This window comes from Mauremys mutica, chromosome 2 (assembly GCF_020497125.1).
Source record: "Mauremys mutica isolate MM-2020 ecotype Southern chromosome 2, ASM2049712v1, whole genome shotgun sequence".
Taxonomy (NCBI): Eukaryota; Metazoa; Chordata; order Testudines; family Geoemydidae; genus Mauremys; species Mauremys mutica.
The window spans coordinates 90,169,139-90,192,241 of record NC_059073.1 but is presented as its reverse complement, the minus strand read 5'-3'; the positions used below and the strand labels follow the sequence as shown (position 1 = coordinate 90,192,241).

The following is a 23,103-nucleotide window of genomic DNA, read 5'->3' as shown; positions in this document are numbered from 1 at the left end:
CCGTATTGGCAGAAAGACGGACTAGAGGAGTATGTCTTTTCTAAGACCTTGTCCATATGGCGAGTTAGTGTGTGGCAAGCCACAGTGGGGGGAGGGATAGCCCAGTGGTTTGAGCATTGGCCTGCAAAACCCAGGCTTGTGAGCTCAATCCTTGAGGGGCCCATTTAGGGATCTGGGGCAAAAATCTGTCTGGGGATTGGGCCTGCTTTGAGTAGGGGGTTGGACTAGATGACCTCCTGAGGTCCCTTCCAACCCTGAGAGTCTATGAGTATAGAGCACTAGTTTACTACACACTAAGTTGAGGAGTGAACCCTGGTACTACATAATAAAAGTTTCATACCCACTTTGACATAGTGCTGTTGCAGAGTGCCCTATGGAACTTTTAGTGTGCAGTAACAGGGTGCACACAGCACCTTAATGCACAGCAAGCTACAGTGGTTTGCCACACACAGTCTCTGTGGACAAGCCCTAACTCCAATTTCTATTACGTGCATGACTCTTTGTAAATTGAAAATTATTAGGTATTGGAACACGGCTACTTTTGCAAGGTAAAAACTTGCTCCTGTACTCCAATATGCAGGTGCATGTCAAAATATCTTGCAAAATCAACATGCATGGCACAGTGTAATTCAGTGTAGATACAAACCTTTCTTCTACGCCTTCTCTTCAATAAGTTATTTGTAATAGAAAATCAAAGAGTGCTGAATCTTGTCAAATAATACGTTAAATAACATGATGTAAAAATGGCTGCATAAGAAAAAGGGCCATTTCATCCTTAAACTAAAGTATTCTCCCTTTCTAGTCTCTTTTTGGGGCATGAGTAATGTATCTAAAAGAAAAAGGAGTGTATTCTTAGCAATTACAGTAGATCCAAACTTCAAGTTTTTCCAGAACAATTTCTAGGATCAGGGCTTTTATGGGCTATTCTATATCATGGTAATTGTACATTTTGAAATGGTTTAAATTCTGTTTTCTCCGGTTCCTGTCTTTGCCGAGACATGCAGCAGTCAATAAAAAGACAGTATGGTGTTTTGGCTTTTTGAGGAGCGGGCAGAAGAGGTCTGCAATAAATTAGTAGGGGTGTGGTCTTGGTTTTTAGGTTTAAGGAATTACCTTGATCTACACAAACACTAAAACTTTCTTGACATAATTATAGACATCTACGTGTTTGATTTGGTTTGGTAGGATCTGAACCTTTCAGTCTTCTGCTATTGTTGTTTCTAACTAAGAATATTTGGAAATAGCAAATATATGTAATTTTTTGGTCTTCATAATATGTAAAGAAAAAAAGGGGCTTTACTTCAAGACAACAGAATAAGTCATCCCTGAACAGCCACATTCTCTTGAGAAATAAGAAGACTTTTGCAATTCTGCAATGAACAACTGATTGGCCAGAAAAAATGTTTTAGCGTTCCTCTGTTAAAAGGCAAGCTATTCATGTAAATGGAAATACGGGAAACAATCATGTGTCTCTTTTAAAAATGCACCACAGAGCAGTACAATGATAATGATTTGGGCTAATGATATTCCTTGTTGCATTACGGATGGATTTATACAGAGTAGCTACTAGAGCTTACTGCGAATGTTTATCGATCTCTCTCTCTCTATGCAGTCTAGGGCCATGTTTTTAGAACTGTATTCACAAAAATGCATGCACAAATACTGTAACAACAAATAGAGTCATGATAATTGCAGTCCTCATATGACACCAATGATTAAAAGAACTGGCCGAAAAGCTCTCTCAAGCTTTGGTGCTGATTTTTAACAAGTCTTGGAACACTGGGTAAGTTCTAAAGGACTGGAAATCAGTAAATGTTATGTCAATACCTAAAAAGAGTAAACTGAAAGACTTGGGTAACTATAGGCTGCTAATCCCGGGCAAATCACAGAATGGCTGATATGGGACACAATCAGTAAAGAATTAAAGAATGTTACATAATTAATGCCAATCAACACAGTTTAATGGAAAATAGGGCTTGTCAAACAAACTTGATATAATTTTTGATGAGATAAGAAGTTTGGTTGATAGAGATAATTGTGTTGACATAATATACGTAGAATGGCATGTGCCTTTCATAAGTCTGATTAAAAAAATAGCACTATACAAAATCAGTGTAGCATACATTGAATAGCTAAAAACTGGTTAACTGGTAGATCTAAAAAATTTATTGTAAACGGGAAATCATCGTTAAAAAGGGGTGCTTCCAGTGGAGTCTTATAGGTATTTGTTTCTGGCCCAATGCAATAGCTGTTTGTAATATTTATAATGATCTCAAAAAAAAATAAAAATCATTGCATTAAAAATTTGCAGATGGCACACAAATTAATTGTGTGGTAAATAATGATAGGACAGATCAGTTATACAAAGCTTTCTGGGTCAGTTGCCAAATCGCATTTTAATAGAGCCAAAAACAAGGTTATACATCTAGGAACAAAGAATGCAGGTCACACTTATAGGGTGCAAGACTGTAACCTGGAGTACGGTGACACTGAAAAGAATGTAGGCGTTATGGTAGATAACAGCTGAACATGAGCTGCCAGTGGCATGCTGTAGCAAAGAGAATTAATGCAATCCCTGGATGCAAGCAGGGTAATATCATGTAGGATTAAGAAGATGGTATTACCTCTGCTCAGGGCATTAGCAAGACTGTTATGTCCAATTCTGGTGACTACATTTCAAAGAAGATGTTGAAAAAATGGAAAGTGTTCAGAAAAGAGTTTCAAAAATTATTTTGAGATCTGGAAAACATTCCTTATAATGAGAGACAAGAAAATCTCTTTAGTTTATCAAATAGAAGGTAGAGAATTGACTTGACCATGGTATATAACTGCCCATATGGAAGAGATTTCTGATAGTAATCTAGCAAAAAAGGGCATAATGAGATCTAATGGTTGGAAGCTGAATATATTTTTTAATATATTTGTTCAAAGTAGTAAATGTAAAAACTCACCATCTTCATCAGTTTGTACTACAAGTTCTTGGCTTTCTTTTCGTCCTTCCGGATTCATGAGAACCAGTTTTACACTGACGTTCGTGTAGGGTGACAGATTGGTAATCGTGTGCTGCGGGTGTGAACTTTCCGTATCCCAGCTTACTTCCTCTCTGACTTGCTCTTGTCCTCCAGCTTGGTAGCGGTAATGGACTGTGAGGTTATATCGATGGCAACGTGTTACATTGTATCCAAATGGCTCCCAACGAATAGTGATTTGCCGGGATTTGATCTCCAAAACCTCTAGTTTTCGTGGCCCACGCATTGGATCTGTAAAAATATCCATATGATTCTGATGTACTATTTGTGCATATTACCGTCAAAAAGAAGAAACTGATACACAGTTCTGTATTATATCCTTGTGAATATACACACACCGCTAGGACAGTGTGAAAGGAGAATAAAAACAGATTGGATAATTATATTTTGATTTTTTTAAACCAGAGCAATCACTGATCACAGAAGGGAGAAGTATCTTTGATAAAGAAAACGAGAGAAGATACAATACAAGACAGATAAAAAGAGAGAGTATAACAAAAACCTTTAAATATGTTTAAATGAAAAGATGAAAATTGAGAAACAAATGTTAATAAAGAACCTCCATGATGTCAAATTGCTTTTACAGAATTTAGAAGTATGTTCGTTAATACATTCACTTTCTTATATTTGTGCTAGCATTTTTAAAGTAAGAAAGACATTGAAAAGTAAAGCAAATATATAAAGCAGAAGGTAATTTTAAAGGGAAACTTTCCAGTAAATGACAAACTTCTTCCCAAGGAGAGTTTTTATACAGAAAAACATTGATTTTTAAAAGTAATTTCTTTATTCGTCTCTCTTTTTTTCAATCAGTTAGACAGAATGCAATTAATCAACAAGCAATCTGGTTAGGACCCGAAGCAAATACTCCTAGTTCTTGCAAATATGCTATAGTTTCTTTAATGATCACAAGGAGTCAAGGCTTTGGTTTTATATCTCATCCAAAAGATGGTAAATCAAGCAGCACAAGATACCACTTTAGGACACTTGTTCCATAAAGATTCAGAGGGCAAACATATGAAACCTGAGTCACACACACACACCTGGGTTTTCCCTTGGGTCTCCAAACCAACATCTGGACAAGAGCAACCTTCTGATCTGATAAGATCATAGCCCAGGGATATATGGCTGCATGCAAAGCAGAGGAAGACTAGCTGCTACTTGATCAAAGGATGCTGCTTAGAGAATCAACACTCTCTCCACTCACACTGGCACAAGCAATGAGAGATTGGGATGGGAAATGAACCCAAATTTCCATCACAGAACAGCACTATGCTGGCCTGCACTTGCCCTGCATTTGTAGTGAATTAACTATCTATGCAAAACACATCATTAGTGGAGCTATTACACATATTTAACAATAATCTTTTTTTTCATATCGGAGCCCTCAATGAGATTAAAGCCAATGTCTAGCTTTATCTATTGCTTCACTAGTTAAATGCTCAGAAGAGTTTTAATGAGCTAGAAACCTCTCATACATAAACAAATTAATATGCACCTTCCCTCTCTTATGTTTATTAATCAACATGTTTTCACCAAGAATGTTCTAAACACTTCCCTCAAAATTTCATCATTTTTACCTGTTAATAAGATCCCTGCATGCTAAATATATTTCTTCAAAGATATTATTCATCTCTCTTAACTCCTTCAAGAAAAGGTGTTAAGATATTGCATGCTCTCTGTATAACCTACAAAGATCTCAATGTTTTTTTCTTCGTACTTTTTATTGCTGTGAAAAAATAGATAACCCCTGGTTCCTTTAAATCTTTCAGATATTAATTTATTAATTGCTGATGAACTACATAGTCTTGACTAGCTTTGCAGAATATTTTTTAATGTAGGCAGCCAATAAGTTTCACATTGCATTTGTCAACTGGCAACCAGACACCAGAATGAATTGAACTAAATAATACATTACCCCACATCCAGTGACTAGACTCACTGGGCCAAATCCTCAGCTGGTGTAACCTGGTATGACTCCATTCACACTTCACTCAGTGACTAAGGTCATTTACTCCAGCTGTGAATTTGGACCATTGGGTTTAAGTTTTGTATGCTACCACATTAAGACTAGTGAGAAATAACCTCCCCTCACCCCGCCCCCAAAATCAGTCTGGATAAGCCCCCAACAGTTTGAACATTTTGCTAAACTTTTATGTCTACACAATTTAGCCAGAAATCTCCTGAGAAAAGGTGCTCTTCTCTTAATTCCTATCTCAGTTTCCAGCATTTTGATTCAGATTGAGCGGGGAATACTGAAACAACAGCATTTCTTTTGACATTTTGGAACTTCCACTGCCATTTGTGGTTGGAACCAACTAAGTGTACACAATAGGTATGAGAAACTAGAAGAAAATGCTGATTAGAACTTTTTGAACTCCAAAGGAAACTAGGGTCTGATTTCACTTTGTGTTTTAACCAAAGAGTCAGGTTAATTTTTTCATTGTTAACTAAAATGTGGACCAGTATACAGTGGTCAAAGGAAACAGCTAGTCTATCAAAAGATCCAAAATAGCTTAGCACCAATAGGTAGGTGCCCTACCTTGTATATACCTAAAAGTAACATTTTCATTTAAAAAGAACAGGAGTACTTGTGGCACCTTAAAGACTAACAAATTTATTTTAGCATGAGCTTTCGTGAGCTACAGCTCACTTCTTCGGATGCATAGAATGGAACATACAGACAGGAGATATTTATACATACAGAGAACATGAAAAGGTGGAAGTATGCATAACAACAGGAAAAGTCTAATCAATTGAGATGAGCTATCATTTATATGGTACTAACACCTAAAGCACAGCACATGGCTTCCAATAATGTGGAAGTGTGTTCACTTTATCCTTTGGATATCTGAAGTGAAATATATTCAGGGTACTAGGAGAATGACTGATGCACCCTGGTGCAGTAACCCAAGAGGAATCAGGGGATGAATTTTGCTGCTATTTTGTAAAACTGAGATTCAACTTAACTAAGATTTTATGATAATCATATCTTGTTTTAGTTTTCAATGGGATTTTTACATTCACTCTTTCTGATGGGTCAATTCCCAACTTTAAATGAAGTGAAACAGCACGAATTAGAAATTCAGTAGTGACATTTGCTTTTGTGCTCTTGAGAGCTGCATTGATGATCCCTGCAGCACATGAAGGCCATTGTCCTAGAACTACACTGTATTGCATAAATTGACAACTTCATAATTCGCAGTGCTAATCAGAATTCAAACCACATTTCTTAGACTAGAAGACAAATACAGTATTTCCAACATAAGATTTACATGCCATTACTATAGTTTTATATGCAACATATAAATCTCATAGGGTTAGATAATAGGGTAATTAATTATAGTTTCACAAATAGAAGACTAGAACTAATTGTTAAACATTTGTTTTCTTTGCACTTGGTAAAACTCTTCTTGTGGAGATTACAAAGCTAGACCCTTCTACTCACACTGCAGCTCCCTGGATAAACTGACATTATGTTGTTCCTCAGTATTCTGGCTATTATGATAGGCCCCATTGGCATGAATCATGAGGCAAGCTGGGACAATCTGGGTCTACTGACTCATGATAAGAGAGTAGGATTGCTTCCCTAAGGAGTGCACTGTCTGTCATGCCTGAAGTTTAGTCAGGTAGTTCTTACCAATTCCCCTGATGGCGCCTGCAGCATTTTTCATACTGCTCTCTTTCTGCCACTTTCAGCTGGGTATCAAGCAGTGAAGTCTGACAGTTGCAGCTCTGACCTGTGGGACCAGCAAGCCCAGTTCTAGCCCCTGGCACTGTAGCATCCCATTTAATCAGTGATCCTAACATCTTCTACATTCAGCATCGTTTTCCTGAGAATATGGAGCAGAAACTGACTGATAGGAGCAATTTCCATTGCAGGTTCAATTCACTTCTTATTTCTCTGGAATTTCAAACTTTACCTCCTATTACATCAACAGCATTTTGTCTGGCTCTACTGAAAAGAAGGACAGGAGACTCTTGATATGGATTTAATCAGGATGTAACTTTATTATTTATTTATTATGTCTGGGACTACCCAGCAGTTAAAAGTGTACATTGCAGCCAACTCCACATGCATTCAATAGCTGTCCAGGGGCTTCCACCAGCCCTCCCTTCATTTTTCATCCAGGTACCCCAGCCATTCCATGGCTGGGACCTTACCATCGACCTCCCTACCATCCTTGTAGAAGATTTAAGGTGGGCTATAAGAAAGGGGTGGTTGGCTCCCTGACATACCATTCATAGAAGCCTCAACCCCCTCCCTCCTGTTCTGTTTCTTTAATCAGCACCTCCTTTTAAAGTTCTTTCCCAGGCCATTTATATGGTCACTGGATGCCTTCCCTATGGAGTACCTGCACGGACGTCTGCCCCACACTTACAAGGTGGGACTGTCCAAGAGTTTGGGCCAAGCCCGAACGTCTACAGTGAAATTAAGTGGCCCCTTTGCCCGAGCACCACAAGCACTGTTCCCTACCTGTAATGGGGCGGCGGGGGGGGGGGGATAAATAAAGCTTCCCTGGGTGTCAGAGGGTGCTTGGCATAATTTTATGAAACTCTGTATGGCACTCAAATACTAGAATTCTGGGGGGCTGGGGCGGGGGAGAAGTGATAAGCAGAGAGACGCCTTGGTCTTGAATTGATCCTGCAAGCTCCTGCTCACTGTGGCCTGATCCAGGAACACACTTAAGCAGGTGCTTAACTTTAAACATGGGACTACTCATATGTTTAACTTGAAGCATATGTTCTAAGGGCTTGCTCTGCATCATTGAAGCCAATGGAATTTTGCCACTGATTTCAGTGAGATCAGGCTCTTTAGTCCTTTGTTGGATCAGAGCCACATTGTAGCCGTGAAGATGGTTGCTAAGTAGAGATGGAGATTTCAGAATTCTCTTCAGATAAACTCAACAAGTTAAATAAAAAGATTAAAATAAACAGATACTACTAATAAAACTCATACTCTTTACCTTGCATACAGAGACAATAGGCGGGGGAATATGGTGTATCTCCTGTAACAATTGCTAAAATGTAGCAACTTCTTTCTTTCTTTCTTACAAAGTCTCAATTTTTATGAGGAGTTTCAAACTCTGGTCAACAGCAAGGATTGAATTACTATGTACAATATTTTACCTTTCAATTCCTCTAATCTGACTTTACTCTAATTTGTACATGCTTGAAAAGTATGCTGTTTGAAGCTGTTTACAAACCTGGGAAAATGGTTTCATGAAAGACCACATTCAACTGTGATGGACTGATTGTTATACTGTAATTATTCTTGCGTGTGTTCATCAACAAGACATTTTAAAAAGTGCTTTCCTTTGTTTAAAATAGTACATGATTTAACAGCTCTTACGATGAAAACTGGGTTTTCCCACCATTTTAATCTGCCAAAGCAGCTCAGAGAACGCAGGACGAGAAATGATGTACCATATCTTTAGCTGGTGTAAACTGGCATAGCTTTATTTAAGTTCAATAGAAATACACCACTATTACACAAGCTGAATATCTGGCCACAGGCTTCAATTCTGCAAACTCATGTGATTAGTACTTACAAAAGAAGGCAGTTAAGGATTTGCAGGATCTGGTCATTAATTTGGAAGAATTACTGTTATTTAATCACAGACATCCTATAAGAGGATTTTAATAGTATAGATAGGATGAGTGCTACCTTAAAGAGGTTAATTAGTGTCTTTTATTTGAAGAGATCAGGAACATGAAATGTAGTGTCAGTCTTCTAGGCAAATCACATTTTCCTTTTCTTTTACCTAGGACTATTTTGCCAAAATGTAAAGAACAAAATCTGAGAATTCCTCTTTCAAACCTATTTTATCCCCTCTCTGTCTTCACCACTTAACCTTCAGCATGGTTTCTCCAGTTACACGGATTTCTGTTATTCCATCCCCTATCACTGCTTCTCTGGAAAGTGTGGGCAAGGGATATTACACTGTTCTTCATCTCTATGACATGACCATTCTTCAGTGTTCCTTGACGTGACTTTTAAAGTCTGCTAACAATGCTGAATCTCATATGGAGCAAAAAAGATGGATTGATTTAGCAAAATAGCAGCGGTTACTTGTTTCTTTTTGTTATTCCACAGTATAGTAAAAACTGTTCCCAAATTCACCATTCCAGATAGAGTTTTGTGTTGACAGACACACCTCCCTGACCCAGCAAATCATTGTGTGTTAGTGAACATATTCTATGACTTTTACCAATCCCATTATTGTGGGCTGCTACATACCATGGTTATGTCAACATTTCCCCACTAGAACACACAAAAATCACTGGGACTCAATCCATAACACAGAAGCAAGATCCTCATTTTACTTCTTACACATGCCTATAAAAAGTACGGCTTCAAACATTCTCACTGCAGAGGTCTAGAAGAAATGCAGTTGTCATCCTTTCCTCCTACCTTAATGCCAAGTGCCTCACTTTCATAATGCTCTTGAATGCTCCCCAAAATGGCCTGGGTTCCCTGGGCAGCTCTTATTACTGCCAGGCTCCGGCTGCTGGCCTGGCCAGCACCTCAGGGGGGCGAGGCCTTGTGGTGATGAAGGGGCTAAAGAAAATATGGGCACCGCCCCTGAGCCTCGTGCAGTTGTGGAGCGGCGCCACATGGAATCCGGGACAAACGCTGTTCCAGAGACATTCAGACCGGGACCGGGACTTGAACTCTGCATTTTGGGACTAATCTGCCGAATTCAGGATGGGTGGTCACCCTTCTGAGAGGAGGCCTGTGTTATGGGAGCATCCCTCTCTGCTAGGGACTCTTACCACATTTGGGGAGGCAGGGACTCACTAAGGAATCATTCCCATACACAGAGCTATACCAACACCTTTATTAGCATGGACAGAAGCCCCATGGTCATTGGGAAAACAAATGAACAAACTAGTTAACGGGAGTATGGCGTAAATCAAAAATGCCGCAAAGGACTCTCCCTTCATCAGTCATAAACAGTCTTGACAGTTTCTCCAGCCTTGGCTCCTCAGCCCTCGATTAGGGTACCTCCTTCCTTTAGAGCAGTGGCTGCCTCTAACATGCAGGGAACCCTCATAAGGACTACATGCTCAGGCTTCTCCCTGGGCCACTGCCCCATCTCCAAGCTCAGACTCTTGTCCTGCTTTGTCCTTGTAGCAGCAGCACTACTCTCACTCTTCCTGCAACCCACACAATCCCTTCTCAAAACGGCAACCCCGTCCTCCAGTTGGAATAGAGTTGGCAGCTGGAAGCAGGGGCGGGATTTCCTGCCAAATCTCTAGCTGACCAGGGCTCTGTGGGAGCAGAGGTCAGCTCCTCCTGTCTGCCCATCCCATAGCTAATGAGGGCAGCCTTCACAACACTGCTGCTGATGTGGGGACTCTATGCTGGGGAGCCAGAGATCCCTGCAATATATTCCTACATCTGCCACCGAAATGATCTACAAACTTCACTTAGTTATACCCCTACTACACTGTATGATGTAACGAAATATGATTACTTCTAGTTCATATATAAAGAAACGGAGGCTCAGAGATACTAAATGATTTGCTCAAGGTCACAAAGCATGACAGTTTCAGAACAAGGATTAGAAACCTCTCCCCACCAGAATTTAGCACCCCACGTAGGCTTCTTTCAGTATATACCCAGGACTGGCCAGTCCCAAAATCTGGGGATAGAAAGTGTGGCAAAATACAAACGTGTGGCTCAGCCAAACCAACTGAAAAAATAAGTAAAATTCATAAAATAAGAGCCAACTGGAATCTTCACTTATTATGCCTGAGAACTGACCTTTGAGATTTGAAAGAGTTTGAACAAAAAAGTTTAAAAAACATTTTATCATCACACGGTTCTGCAATTCTTTTCTCCATCCTGGACCAGAAGCATTAATGCAGACATACCACAAGGAGGACTCTTCTTGAAGTATGTTTAGCTTGTCCAGAAGCTGGAAGTCCAGGAAATCTGATGACAGAATCCTGGTCTCCCCAAGATGTCTAGCCATGTATAGAAGGCCCATTAGAAATACATAATAAGCATGCAAGCTTTTGAGATTGCCCTTTACTGACGAAAAACAGATGTTATATCTGAATGGAGCTATCTAATAATATACCACCAAAATTGCTCAATACAGGGAAACATGAAACAGTGAAAAAATCCCAGCAAGAAACAGCTTTTCTAACCTTTTTCATCTCACATCCTCCAATTCATGGCAGCACATACCCCTGAGGCATGTGTCCTCCAGGCTGAAATTCGCAGTCGTAAAATATTGGTGTAATCATCAATAATTCCCTTTTTAAGTCAGCAGTATTTTCATATATGCCATTTCTTTTCAGTGTGTTCTTCCATCAGAAATCTACTGATTTTGTTGAGGACTTTTTAGTCTATAGTAGAACTTAAATATGAACCAAAGCCAAGTGACTCTAATATTTATTTTGTTATTGCCATTTTATAGTGATTTTAGAGAGTGACTCATTTAAATTCTAATGTATTTTAATAAAGAATGAAAGAAAAACATAATTCAATATATTTTTCTCAAATTACCTCCATTGCTTGATTGCTCCTCTACAATCAAAATCAGGTTTTAACTATGCATGATACAAACAAGATTACATTTTGAATCTGTAACAGAGAATTTAGCTGCTTGTTTAAAATGACATACCTAGCTATTCAGTAATCACTTTATAATAACCCCTTTCATTTCCAAATCTACTTAGACATCAGCCAGTAGTGAAGAGATTGCTGCAGTGGTTTTTACAAGTACACATTAGTTTTACATTTCATGACAAGCTAATTCTAGAGAGTTCGAATGACAGACAAGCATGTGCTCTTATGGTTTTCTTTCTTTTGCTTGAAGGAAACAGGCGTCTAACTGATAAATGAAAAATAAAGGAGTGCAGACATATACTTTTCACTTCACATGTATGTCAGTGACAATTTACCCCAAATGCACCCCTGGTGCCATGGTGACTACGCAAATCGACAAGAAATAAAAAGACACTGATAATTCTCTCTCAGCACAAATTAGGAAGAACTACTACAACACAAAGGTGACTCCACTGCTCAAGAACACACTTACATAGTATGATTGTCAAGTCTTCAGTAGAGATTTGGCTCAGGTAAACTGCCATAGATTCATTGAAATCAATGGAGCTATGTTGATTTACACTAGCCAAGGATTTGGGGTCAACTCTGTTGACTGACAAATACTGATGCTGACCCTCTGCGTTAAGGCTTTTGGAAAATGTGTAAGCAGCTAGAAATAAAGAACACCATTCAAGTTATACTAGAGATAATGCAGGCCCTGAGTCCATAATTATGAAAGCCATTCACACCCTGCCACTGTGCACTCATTAGGCACACATCTTTAAACTCACCACATGTTAAGGAATACTGAGAACACTCTTGGGCCAACATACACTGTTTTATAAAGCTCATATTGCACCAACCACAGTGTACAGTGAGATGGAAATGGCTCGTACATACTTATACTATTGGATGATATGGACACTAACAGTATAAAATCAAGGTGCTATGCTAACACTCATTAATATTAACAGTAAAGTATGCACCTTGCATCTGAAGGTGAAAGATGTAATATTGCACTCCTAATTAAACAACAGAAAAACCTGATTTCAATAAATTATTACAGCAGCGATTGGGGTTGTTTTTTTGGGTGTGTGTGTGTTAAAATTTAAGGTACGACATTTCAGATTACTATGAAAATCGCCTGAAACAAATTATAAACACTGGTGTAAATGAATTTGGCTTTTGGCTGTGCAGAGACACAGAGGTTATTATATTGTGCAAAAATAAATGGGAGAGGCTGTGTCATAGATCAGTCAGAAGATGATGTAGCAGGGTGTTCTAGCTATCACTGAAGTCTGTTGCTACCGACAAACTAAATTAATTCAGAGCTGTTATCCACAGCAATGTTAGTTAAATTGGGGATTTAAGACAGGACTTCATTGAACCTAAGTGACAGGACTGCATGGTCATATAAATCTATGTAAAAGAGAAAATGTCACCAATTAATGCTACTCATATAGGAAGAATATTTAAAATTTTTCTAATCTAATATGTGCAATCAACCTTAACCAAGAGATATAGAATGAAATCAGCCTTGACAAATAACTCTCAAATGGATAAAACTGATAAATGAATAGGATTCTCTGGCTCAACCGATAAAAGAAACTTTTAGCTTTAAAATACATATGTCACAAGTGAACAGAACATTCTTTCTTTCCCTACTACGTAATTACATATGAACTTTTTAAAGTATCTAGATACAAGATAAAATGAGAGAGAATTACTGAAGGATTCAGAAAATGCGAGATTAAAAATAACTTTTCCATTCACTACACAGCAAAGGCTCTTTCCCCACAACTACTTACATTTTAAATTTATTTATTTATTGGGGGTAAGAGCTTCTGAGACTCAGAGCCTTAAGGTTCCCTTACACTTTACACCTTTTGCCTCCCCCACATCTCATCCTCTGGAAGGACTGGACTTGTCTAACTTCTGGAGCCTATAAACAAGGAGCATACATTTGCTAGAGGGTTACTAGCTACAGAGTAATGAAAGGTGGTATCCCACCCCTCATCCCAAGACTACCACTAGGAAGACATTGTCTTTGGACTATGCTGAGCCCGTAACAAAACTGGGAGTAAGACTATGATCTGAAGTGTTGAACTCTGACTCCTCACTCAGGCCAGCTCATTTGATAAGAGTATTATTTTTTTGCATTTTTATAAAAACAAAACATGTATTTTTGGTATTTTATCTGGAATATTTACAATACTTAGGCTGCTTCAATTAACTGAAATTTAAAATAAAATTAACATGAACAGTAATTCCTTTTAAAACTATTTTTTTTAAATTTTCTTCCCTTGCCTTCTGTGTATCAGACCACTTTTTATGAAAGAGAGCCCTTGTGGATCATTTTCCCCATCCCATTACTAGTGCAGCATTGCCGACTCCAAGGAGTCAAAAATCATGCATCAGGCCTTGAAAAATCATACTAGCTTAAAAATAATGAACTTTTAAAAATAATTACATTTTGGGTTTGGGGATTTTTTTGCCTCTGGTGATTGAGCTTTTAAGGGGTCATGTTTTCAAGACTTTCTCCACAACCATGGTGGCTAGAAACTTTCTTCTTTAAAATAATGGAAGTTGAGATTCCCATATAATCACATCACTCATGGGATATTTCTACATTGCAATAAGAGACCCGCGTCACTGCTAAAGCTGGCATGGGTCAACTAACTCACACTTGCGGGCCTCAGGACTAAAAATTACAGCGTAGACATTCGGGCATGGACTGCAACCCAGGCTCTGACTTCCAGCGAGTGGGGTGGGTCTCAGAGCCTGGGCTCCAGTCTGACCCCAACCATCTACACTGCTATTTTTAGCTCTGCAGCCTGAGCCCTGCGAGTCTGAGTCAACTGATGAGGCTCTGAGACTCAGTGGCATAGGATTTTTATTGCAATGTTGACGTATGCTAGGAGTTGGGACTTGAGGAAAAACACCAAAATACTAAGACTCATGATAAAATTGTGAAAGTTGGTAATATTAAAATAGCATTCACAAAAGAACGTGAGGACAGATGAAAATAAGCTTGCTTTCATGTGATATGCATCACTAGTTAGGTAATGCCCTTCTTGTCCCGCACTCTCAGTCTTGAACCTGTGTTATTTCCTCCCTATTGGTGTAAGATTCATATTTATTAAGACCAAATAGTCCCTTGTCTGAAACCTCCACTGCTCAAATCTCTACAGGTCACATTGCAGTTGGCTATGTCCTCTTGTGTGTTTTCTACCCTTCCAAATTTAGTGTTGTCAAATAAATTGAACAATGGTTGGATTTATTCTAGAACCACACCTGACAGAGAAAGACATGAAGCAGCAATGGAAGATTCAGAAAAGTGGGGGTGAATGGGGATACACTCAGTTGGTTAAAAAAAAAATTCCCTGGAAGCCTCAAAAGAGGAAAGAAGCCAGGTCTGGGTTACAGTTAGCAGGAAGTTTAATAGTTTGAAGACTGACAGATGATTTACCATTATGATAAAAGCAGCTCCAGGTTGACCACAAGCCCTACACAGTTTGACGAAAGGGTGGAAGGGGAGACGTACACAGCCACCAAGGTTTGACTGGTGGAGTGGAGCTACTGGACTGTATATGAAAGCAGTTACATAATGCTGGCAACTGTCTGCTTGTATCATCAGTGACCCACGATCCAAAGTCCATTAAACTCTGTTTTTCTCAATTGAACTAAACTAATGGAAAGTAATTGCTACTCAGGAAAAGGCCGCTTATAAAGTAATACAAAAACGAACACTTCACAAAAGGGACTATTTTTATTTTGCTCTATTTTCAACTTATACATTGCTGACATGTGTTGCAAATGATTTTTTTTCTTCTACTAGAAGGGGTTTCTGATCACAGGCTCTCTCCTGTCTGCGTAGGATATGTATGCAAGAATCATCCAGGCAAGAACTTCAAGATAACTGCTACAAATCTCTGTAGTTCTGGAGTAAATCCAACCATTGTTGAAGTTTTACAGCATGTATTCATTAAGGCCTTGCATTCCTCTCAGAAACCTGGAAGGACAATTTTGTAAATTAAGATACAGGACTGGGAAACACAAGGCCTGATTCTTTCTCCCCAAGCTATGCAACAGCCCTGCCATATTTGGGAAATCACTTAATCAGTCAGTGCTTCAGTTTCCTTATCTGTAGAAAGGGGATAAAATCTACCTACGCTATAAGGGAACTGAGAGGGTAAGTTAACATGTTTGTAAAGAGCACTGAAATCTTTAGCTATAAGACAATATAGATGTGTAAAATATGACACTTTAATATTTAATAAATATTATTTATACATACTGAATAAATAACACACATTTGTCTGAAATACAAACCCGTCAGATCATGAGCTGCAACTGAGTAGTACATAGTGCAGACCAGGAGGGAGGTGGACATAGGTGCTGTGTGGTGGCATCCAGTGAAGATCAAAGCAATCTGAAGGCTGCTGTAAACTTTGCTGGTTGCCAGCAATCTCAAGAGGCCTTTCTGGCTGCTTCAGGTCATTGTGAGGGGTATCCTGGCTACGTGCCCTTTTTATCCAGCAATAATCACAGCTCTGCAAGTAAGCACCCTGGCGGGCCGGGCCAGTTTGTTTACCTGTCACGTCTGCGGGTTCGGCCGATCGCAGCTCCCACTGGCCGCAGTTCAGCATCCCAGGCCAATGGGGGCGGCGGGAAGCTGCAGCCAGCACATCCCTCAGCCCACGCCAGTTGCTGCTGAATGGGGCAAGTCAGTAACCAAATGGATGCAACGCATTGGTCAGCTGTAGCGATTGAAGGGAGTGGTCTGTCGACACCTCAACCAACATCAAACTGATGTTTTGAGGTAGATGGTTGCGATGTAACCTGATGGGTCTCTGGATTTCTTTCTCTGAGATTCATAAGAATGGCCATACTGGGTGAGACCAAAGGTCCATCTAGCCCAGTATCCTATCTTTCAAGAGTGGCCAATGCCAGGTGCCCCAGAGGGAATGAACAGAACAGGTAATCATCAAGTGATCCATCCTTTGTGACCCATTCCCAGCTTCTGGCAAACAGAGGCTAGGGACACCATCCCTGCCCATCCTGGCTAATAGCCATTGATGGACCTATCCTCCATGAACTTATTTAGTTCTTTTTTGAACCCTGGTATAGTCTAGTCATAGAAATGCTGGGTTGGTAATTGCTAAGTGAAGGATTTATGTTGAGGTTGTGGACTAAACTTTCTCTTTTGTTCAAGAGTACAAATCCGTAATGAGTGGAGAGTGGCCCTGGAATCTTTAAGGATATGGAGGGATGCGTCAGCCTTTATGGTGAACAGTTTGAAGCCTTTGAAGAGAAGGTTTTCTATAGCAGTTTGCACTTCCTTAGGGAAGCCAGATAGTGCAACCAAGACGCTCGCCGCATAACCACCACAGTGGAGATGGAGTGGGCTGCTGTGTCAGTTGCATTCAGGGCTGACTGGAGCGCTGTTTTGAGAGTTCTCTTTAGTGCCAAAACTCTTGTGGTCCCAACCGACCCGGTGCTGATAGTGGTATGGAGGGAGTCAGGGATCTTGTCCGTACTGAGCACTCCAGTGCTGAGTGGCTCACTATTAATGGTGCCGAAGGTAACCTTCGTACCTACAGCATCTTCCAATGTGCTCCCTGCTCCTGTCTTTATCCACGGGCACTCATCAGGTTTTTAGGTGCATCAGTGGTACCTGCCGCTCCAGAACCTCGTGAGCTGAGTACCATGCTTGGATAGTCTCGGTTCTGATAGTACTGACGATACTGAACATGCCAGCAATATTTTTTGGCTAGCTTGGGGCTCACTCTGGGGACTCGTAGCTCTTTTTTAGAAGCCTTTACATGAGGGGTCTGTGACTGATTTCTTCGACCCAGAGTCCCTGGATATCCAGGGCCGTGGGGAAGATTCACACCTTCGGAGTGATTCCTGGCACAGATCTGGGGAAGGCAGAAGGGCTGCCTCCATCAGCATAATTTTCTGTCTCAGTTCCCTAAGCTGGGTCTATGTTGTTGACAGAGACCATAGTACTGAGGAACGTGGCCTTCCCTGAAGCAGCGTATACAATGACAATGCTTATCTACCACAGGGATGGCCTCCTCACATGAGAGGCACTTCTTGAAGCCCAGTGAGCCAGCCATACCCCGATGGGGGTAGAGGTCCCCAACAAAGGGGAAAAATTAAAAGTTTTTTTAAATGAGAAAATAAAGAAAATCTACAACTAAGAAGGAAGGAGATTAACCAGCTACTAAAAATGTAATGAAGAGAGTAAAGAGAACGGTCACAAATGGCCTGCCAATCGCTCCGTCTCTAGCCAGGGGCAGTTGAGAAGGAACTGAGGGGGGTTCACCCGGGTCTGCTGACTACCCTCATAGCAGGGCACAAGGCAAGGAACCGCACACGTGCGGGCCAAACAGACACTGCTACCAAATCAGCAGCTCAGAGATGCAAGCACACCTATAGTGGAGCGCCCAGAGGGACACAACTCGAAGAAGAATATTCTTTTGTATTATATTTATCAACTTTGCTCTAAGGTCCAGTCTTCTCTCTATGCTGGTGCATAACTTCCACTAAGATCAATGCAATTTATGGACAGAGAATGGGGGATGTGGGTGGAATATAGTCCAAGAATTTAGCCACATAAGGTGAAGAATTAATTACAGAGTCTTGGTCGCAACTCCATATTTAAGGTAGGATCAGAAGTGTTCAGTTTAACAGGGGCTTTAAACCTTTATTTGTAAAAAAAGAAATAATTGAAATGGCAGGAAAAAACAGAGATAATAAACTTTGGGCACTATTCTAATTTTTCATTGTGGTTTGATAAAAAATGAATTGGTACAGAGAGAGAATAATAAGAGTTCAAAAATCGCTCCCATGAAAATGTGCCAAAAGGGTGTCTCTCTTTTCTTTGTAACCCTCTTTGCAAAAAATCTAAAACACTTTGGCATCTGCACTTAGTCCATCTACACTGCTACTTCTCATGTTCTGATTGTTTGAACATCAGTCATACCTCAGTAATGTTTGCCTCTAAAGCATTTTATAAATTTTTACCCATAACTGAAAGTCTGTGCACCAAGCTGAACCCGCTGAGTCTGACAATTCTGCTGTGGTACAAATGCCAGCACTCACTTCCAGGGGGGAAACCACCCCCAAACGAACAGAAGAGGCTTATCAAATATCTTAACACTGACTACAGAAATATCCCAAATACATGGAAGGTGGGATAGTTAGATGGTGCTAATCTGTTGAGACAATTGATATAAAAGCATACAATGTCACTGTTAAAGTTTTATTTTAGAGTACAAGTTTGATGAAGTTGGGATAGGTATTGCTTTTTAGTATCTGTTGGAGATGGAAGTGAAAATCTTGTGGCGTGCTAGAGTGTGTTACTGATAGCACTGTAGGTAAGATGAAGGTGGAAAGGAATGCACAAGCCTTTCCTCTTAACTTATTTCCATATTGTTAAGGTTTTGGGTGGATGGGGTATATCCTGATCCAACTGTCCCTAAAGATATATTTTTGTTTGCTGGTATTGTTCAACTACGACCACTTAGATAGTGGCCTTCAAAGGCTATAAAAATTCAAAGGACTAGAATTTATGTTTTTCTTCCCATGCTACGGATACAGAGAAATATTTGTTTGTAACTGAAGAACTTTGGCTATTTTATTTACTTACATTTCTAAAATGCACCCAGTCCTAAGCTCTGGGGGTAAAATTCACACCAACGAAGAGGTGCCCATACGAGACCCGGAGCATCACTTAAGTGGTGCATGGGGCCTTGTGAGGACCCCTTACACAAGAGCAACTCCTAGGTGCATATAAACTCATAGATAAATATTTAAATTGACACTCTGTCAACATAAAAAAGACTCCAACTCACTAAAACCTCTTGCTCCTCAACAACCTCAACCAACTCTTCAGAAAATAGCTGGGTAAATGGACACTCTTTCTGGAGGCAGTGCAGCCTCATGGATTGAGCACTGGACTGTCATGATTTTATTCCTGACTCTGCCACTGGCCTGCTGGATGACCTTGGACAAGTAACTTCACCCCTCTGTGCCTCAATTTCCCCATCTGTAAAATGCAGATAATGGTATTGACCTCCTTTTGCAATGTGCTTTAAGATCAACTAATGAAAGATAAAAGATAAATATTATTAAAAATCAATCCCAAAAAACCAGGGTCTCTCAGATGGGGAAAAACAGGAATACATTCCAGTGATTAATACTTTTCACCAAGAACATGCCAACCTGATACATACAGGAGCTGTAAATTTAAGCAACTCAGCTGCAAAGGAATGAATGAGGAGGCTACAACATCTGATGTCACAGAAGACAAGAGCCTTAATTTAGAGGAGCAGATGAATTAAGATTGCTTTGCGTTATTTAAGTACCGTATATACTGGATCATAACCGGTTCGTTTATAAGCCAACCCCACCCCAAAGACTGATTAGTAAAAATGGAAAAAAAATTTATAACCCATTCATAAGCCGACCCTATAATTCAGGGGTCAGGAAACTTTGGCTCCTGGGCCATCAGGATAAGCCGCTGGTGGGCCGAGATGGTTTGTTTACCTCAAGCATCCGCAGGCACAAACAAAGTGTCCCGTCGCGCCAGCTGCTTACCTCGATGGACTGGGACAGCAACTTTTTTTGGGGGGGGAGAAGCTGGGAGTCAGGAGAGTAACCCGTAACCACCCCCCACATGACCCTACCCCTAGCCCGGGACCCTCACACTCTCCCCATCCCATCCCTTCCCACATTATCTGGGGAGGGGCAGGGGAGGATGTCTCTGACCTGGCTGGAGCTGCTCCGTCAGGCTGGGCTGCGTGGCCGCAGCCTGTTTCAGCGAGCCAGACCGGGCGGTGCGGCTGCAGCCTGTTCCAGCGACCTAGACCGGGCGGCGCGGCTGCAACCTGTTCCAGCGGGCTGGGCAGGGTGGCACAGCGGCAGCGTGCTCCAGCGGCGTGACCACAGCCTGCTCTGGGGGGCGGAGCCGAGCTGCAGCGGAGAGACTCTGGCCCCGCCTCTTCCCTTCTGGCTGTGCTGCCTCTCCTTGCTCCCTCTGTTGGGGGGGAGGGGCTGTGTCCCACCTCTTCGTCTCTATACCCATTCATAAGCTGACCCCCTTCTCTGGTGCTTCCTTTTTTTACTCAAAAAATTCGGCTTATGAATGAGTATATACGGTATTTAGTGTCTGATCCAGCTTGCAATGGGGGTTTTGACTGCATGAGGACTGCAGGATCAGGACTATAGTAGAAAAGACTACAATCCAGCAGAGATCTGCATTTAAAAGGTAAACAGTTTTTCTGAAATGTTTGACAAGTGTACAGTTTAGTAAGAATTGTAGTATAAGCTAGTCAACTTAAAAAGCTGCTTCAGCAGTAACAAAGTAGTAGCATGTTCCCATGATAATTAAATAGAGCAATAGTCTCTACAAAATTAGAAAAAAGACAATTCAGACATCTAAGAAACCAGTATCTGAGAAAGAAAATACTTCTCCTGATAACATTTCTGAGAGTCTGCAAAATTAATAGTGATGCAGAAAAATTCTATTTCTGTTAACTAAACTGGTACAGATGCTACAGAATAATTATTCTAATAAAAAATTAAACTGAGGGATAGAAAATGAGTAAGACTTCCAAGAAGCCTCAAAGTCCTAATGCATATTAACACCCACAAACTCTTAAGAGTGTGGCGTGGTTTTACTATCTTTACTCACACTGACCAGTACCTTACTCCAGAAACAACTGAGAAATGGTTGCAAAAATTAGGTCTTCTGTGAGTTCAGGCACAAGATGCTCTCATGACAGCAGGGCTGCCCAGAGGGTGGGGCAAGTGGGGCAATTTGCCCCAGGCCCCGGCCCCCCAGGTGCCCCCATGAGAATATAGTATTCTATAGTATTGAAACTTTTTTTTATGGAAGGGGCCCCCGAAATTGCTTTGCCCCCTGAATCCTCTGGGCAGCGCTGCATGACAGCGTAGCATACAACTCCATTTCAACCTATTTGCTATGCACGCACCTGCAACCAAGCGTTATAAATATAAGTAAGCACTGAGTCTAACAATAAATAGAAAGTGTTTATTTTGCTTGGCAGGAAAAAACTATAACACACAGATGAGGTATGGAAATCCAAACAACAGCTTATTATGTAAAGTGCTAACATTGTTTAGACTGGACCAAATGTATTCCTGGCCTGAATGGAATCACACAAAGTGAAATTGCTAGTTGACTGTAATTTAAAGCAATGGTTCTCAAGCAGGGGTATGCATACCTCTGGGGGGTATGGAGAGGTCTTTAGGCCGGGGGTACATCAACTCAACTAGATATTTGCCTAGTTTTACAACAGGCTACATAAAAAGCACTAGCAAAGTCAGTACAAACTAAAATTTCATACAGACAATGACTTGTTTATTCTGCTCTGTATGCTATACAATGAAATGTAAGTACAATATTTATATTCCAATGGATTTATTTTATATAGTAACATGAGAAAATAAGCAATTTTTCAGAAATATTGTGCTGTGACGCTTTTGTATTTTTATGTCTGATTTTGTAAGCAAGTAGTTCTTAAGTGAGATGAAACTTGGGGGTACACAAGAGAAATCAGACTCCTGAAAGGGGTACAGTAGCCTGGAAAGGTTGAGAGCCACTGACTTAAAGGACACACAGTTACTCTGCTCTGTCTCTCTGTAACATTCGATCATCTGTTCCTTTGTGAAATCAAGCCAGGTAAGTTATTTCTGATAGAAATGAGGACTCTCAGGGATGGTCTATACTATCACGGTAAATCAATCTATCTTGAGCAACTTCAGGTACATGAACAACATAACTGAAGTTGACATTGTTAGTGGCTTCACTGTGCTGTGTCAATGGGAGAGCGTCTCCCGTCAACTTCCCTTGTGCTTCTCGGAGCGGTGGAGTACTCAAATCGATGGGAGAGTGCTCTCCCATCGATTTACCGTGTCTTCACGAGACCTGCTAAATTGACATTCGCTGCTTTGATTGCAGCAGTGCTGATCTACCAGCAAGTGAAGACGTACCGTCAGAAACGTCCATCTGGCAGGAACACATCAATTGCTAGAGCTACTGTGGATATCAGAATATGCAGGAGCCAGATGTCATGCCATTCACGGTAACCGGTTTTGTACGTGATCTGAACTATAAAAGAGTTTTATTATTTCTGCATTTGAATGGATTTGGGGCATGTTTAAAGAATTATTAAAATGTTTGCATGTTGGGAGTGAAGTGCAAGGCTATGTCTAACAGCAAAAAAGTGTGGTTTTACATCTAGATAGCTAACTACAGAATAACAGAAATATAGGACTGGAAGGGAACGTTCTTGTGTAGACAAGGAGTGTCAAGGTCAACCTTATACCTTGCCTAGCTAAACTGAAATAAAAACTACCTGCATGCTTTGTTTTCACTAGGATTTTACACTGAGATACTTATGTGAATATAAAACACACATGCCTCTTTTGGCACTGAAGACAAGGGGCAAGGATTCTGAGGCAGTGCAGTTCCCTGCACAA

The 23,103-nt window shown here is 40.5% G+C and overlaps 1 protein-coding gene across 9 annotated transcripts in view; it reads right to left on the bottom strand.

Annotated features, from left to right (window-relative positions):
• Positions 1–23,103, bottom strand: part of PTPRM (protein tyrosine phosphatase receptor type M) — a 726,112-nt gene that overhangs the window by 317,749 nt on the left and 385,260 nt on the right. For all 9 annotated transcript variants that reach the window (XM_045005637.1, XM_045005638.1, XM_045005641.1 and 6 more), the window contains exon 8: positions 2,952–3,260. In XM_045005637.1, the coding sequence (XP_044861572.1) occupies positions 2,952–3,260 (309 nt within the window). The remainder of the gene's footprint in view (positions 1–2,951; positions 3,261–23,103) is intronic.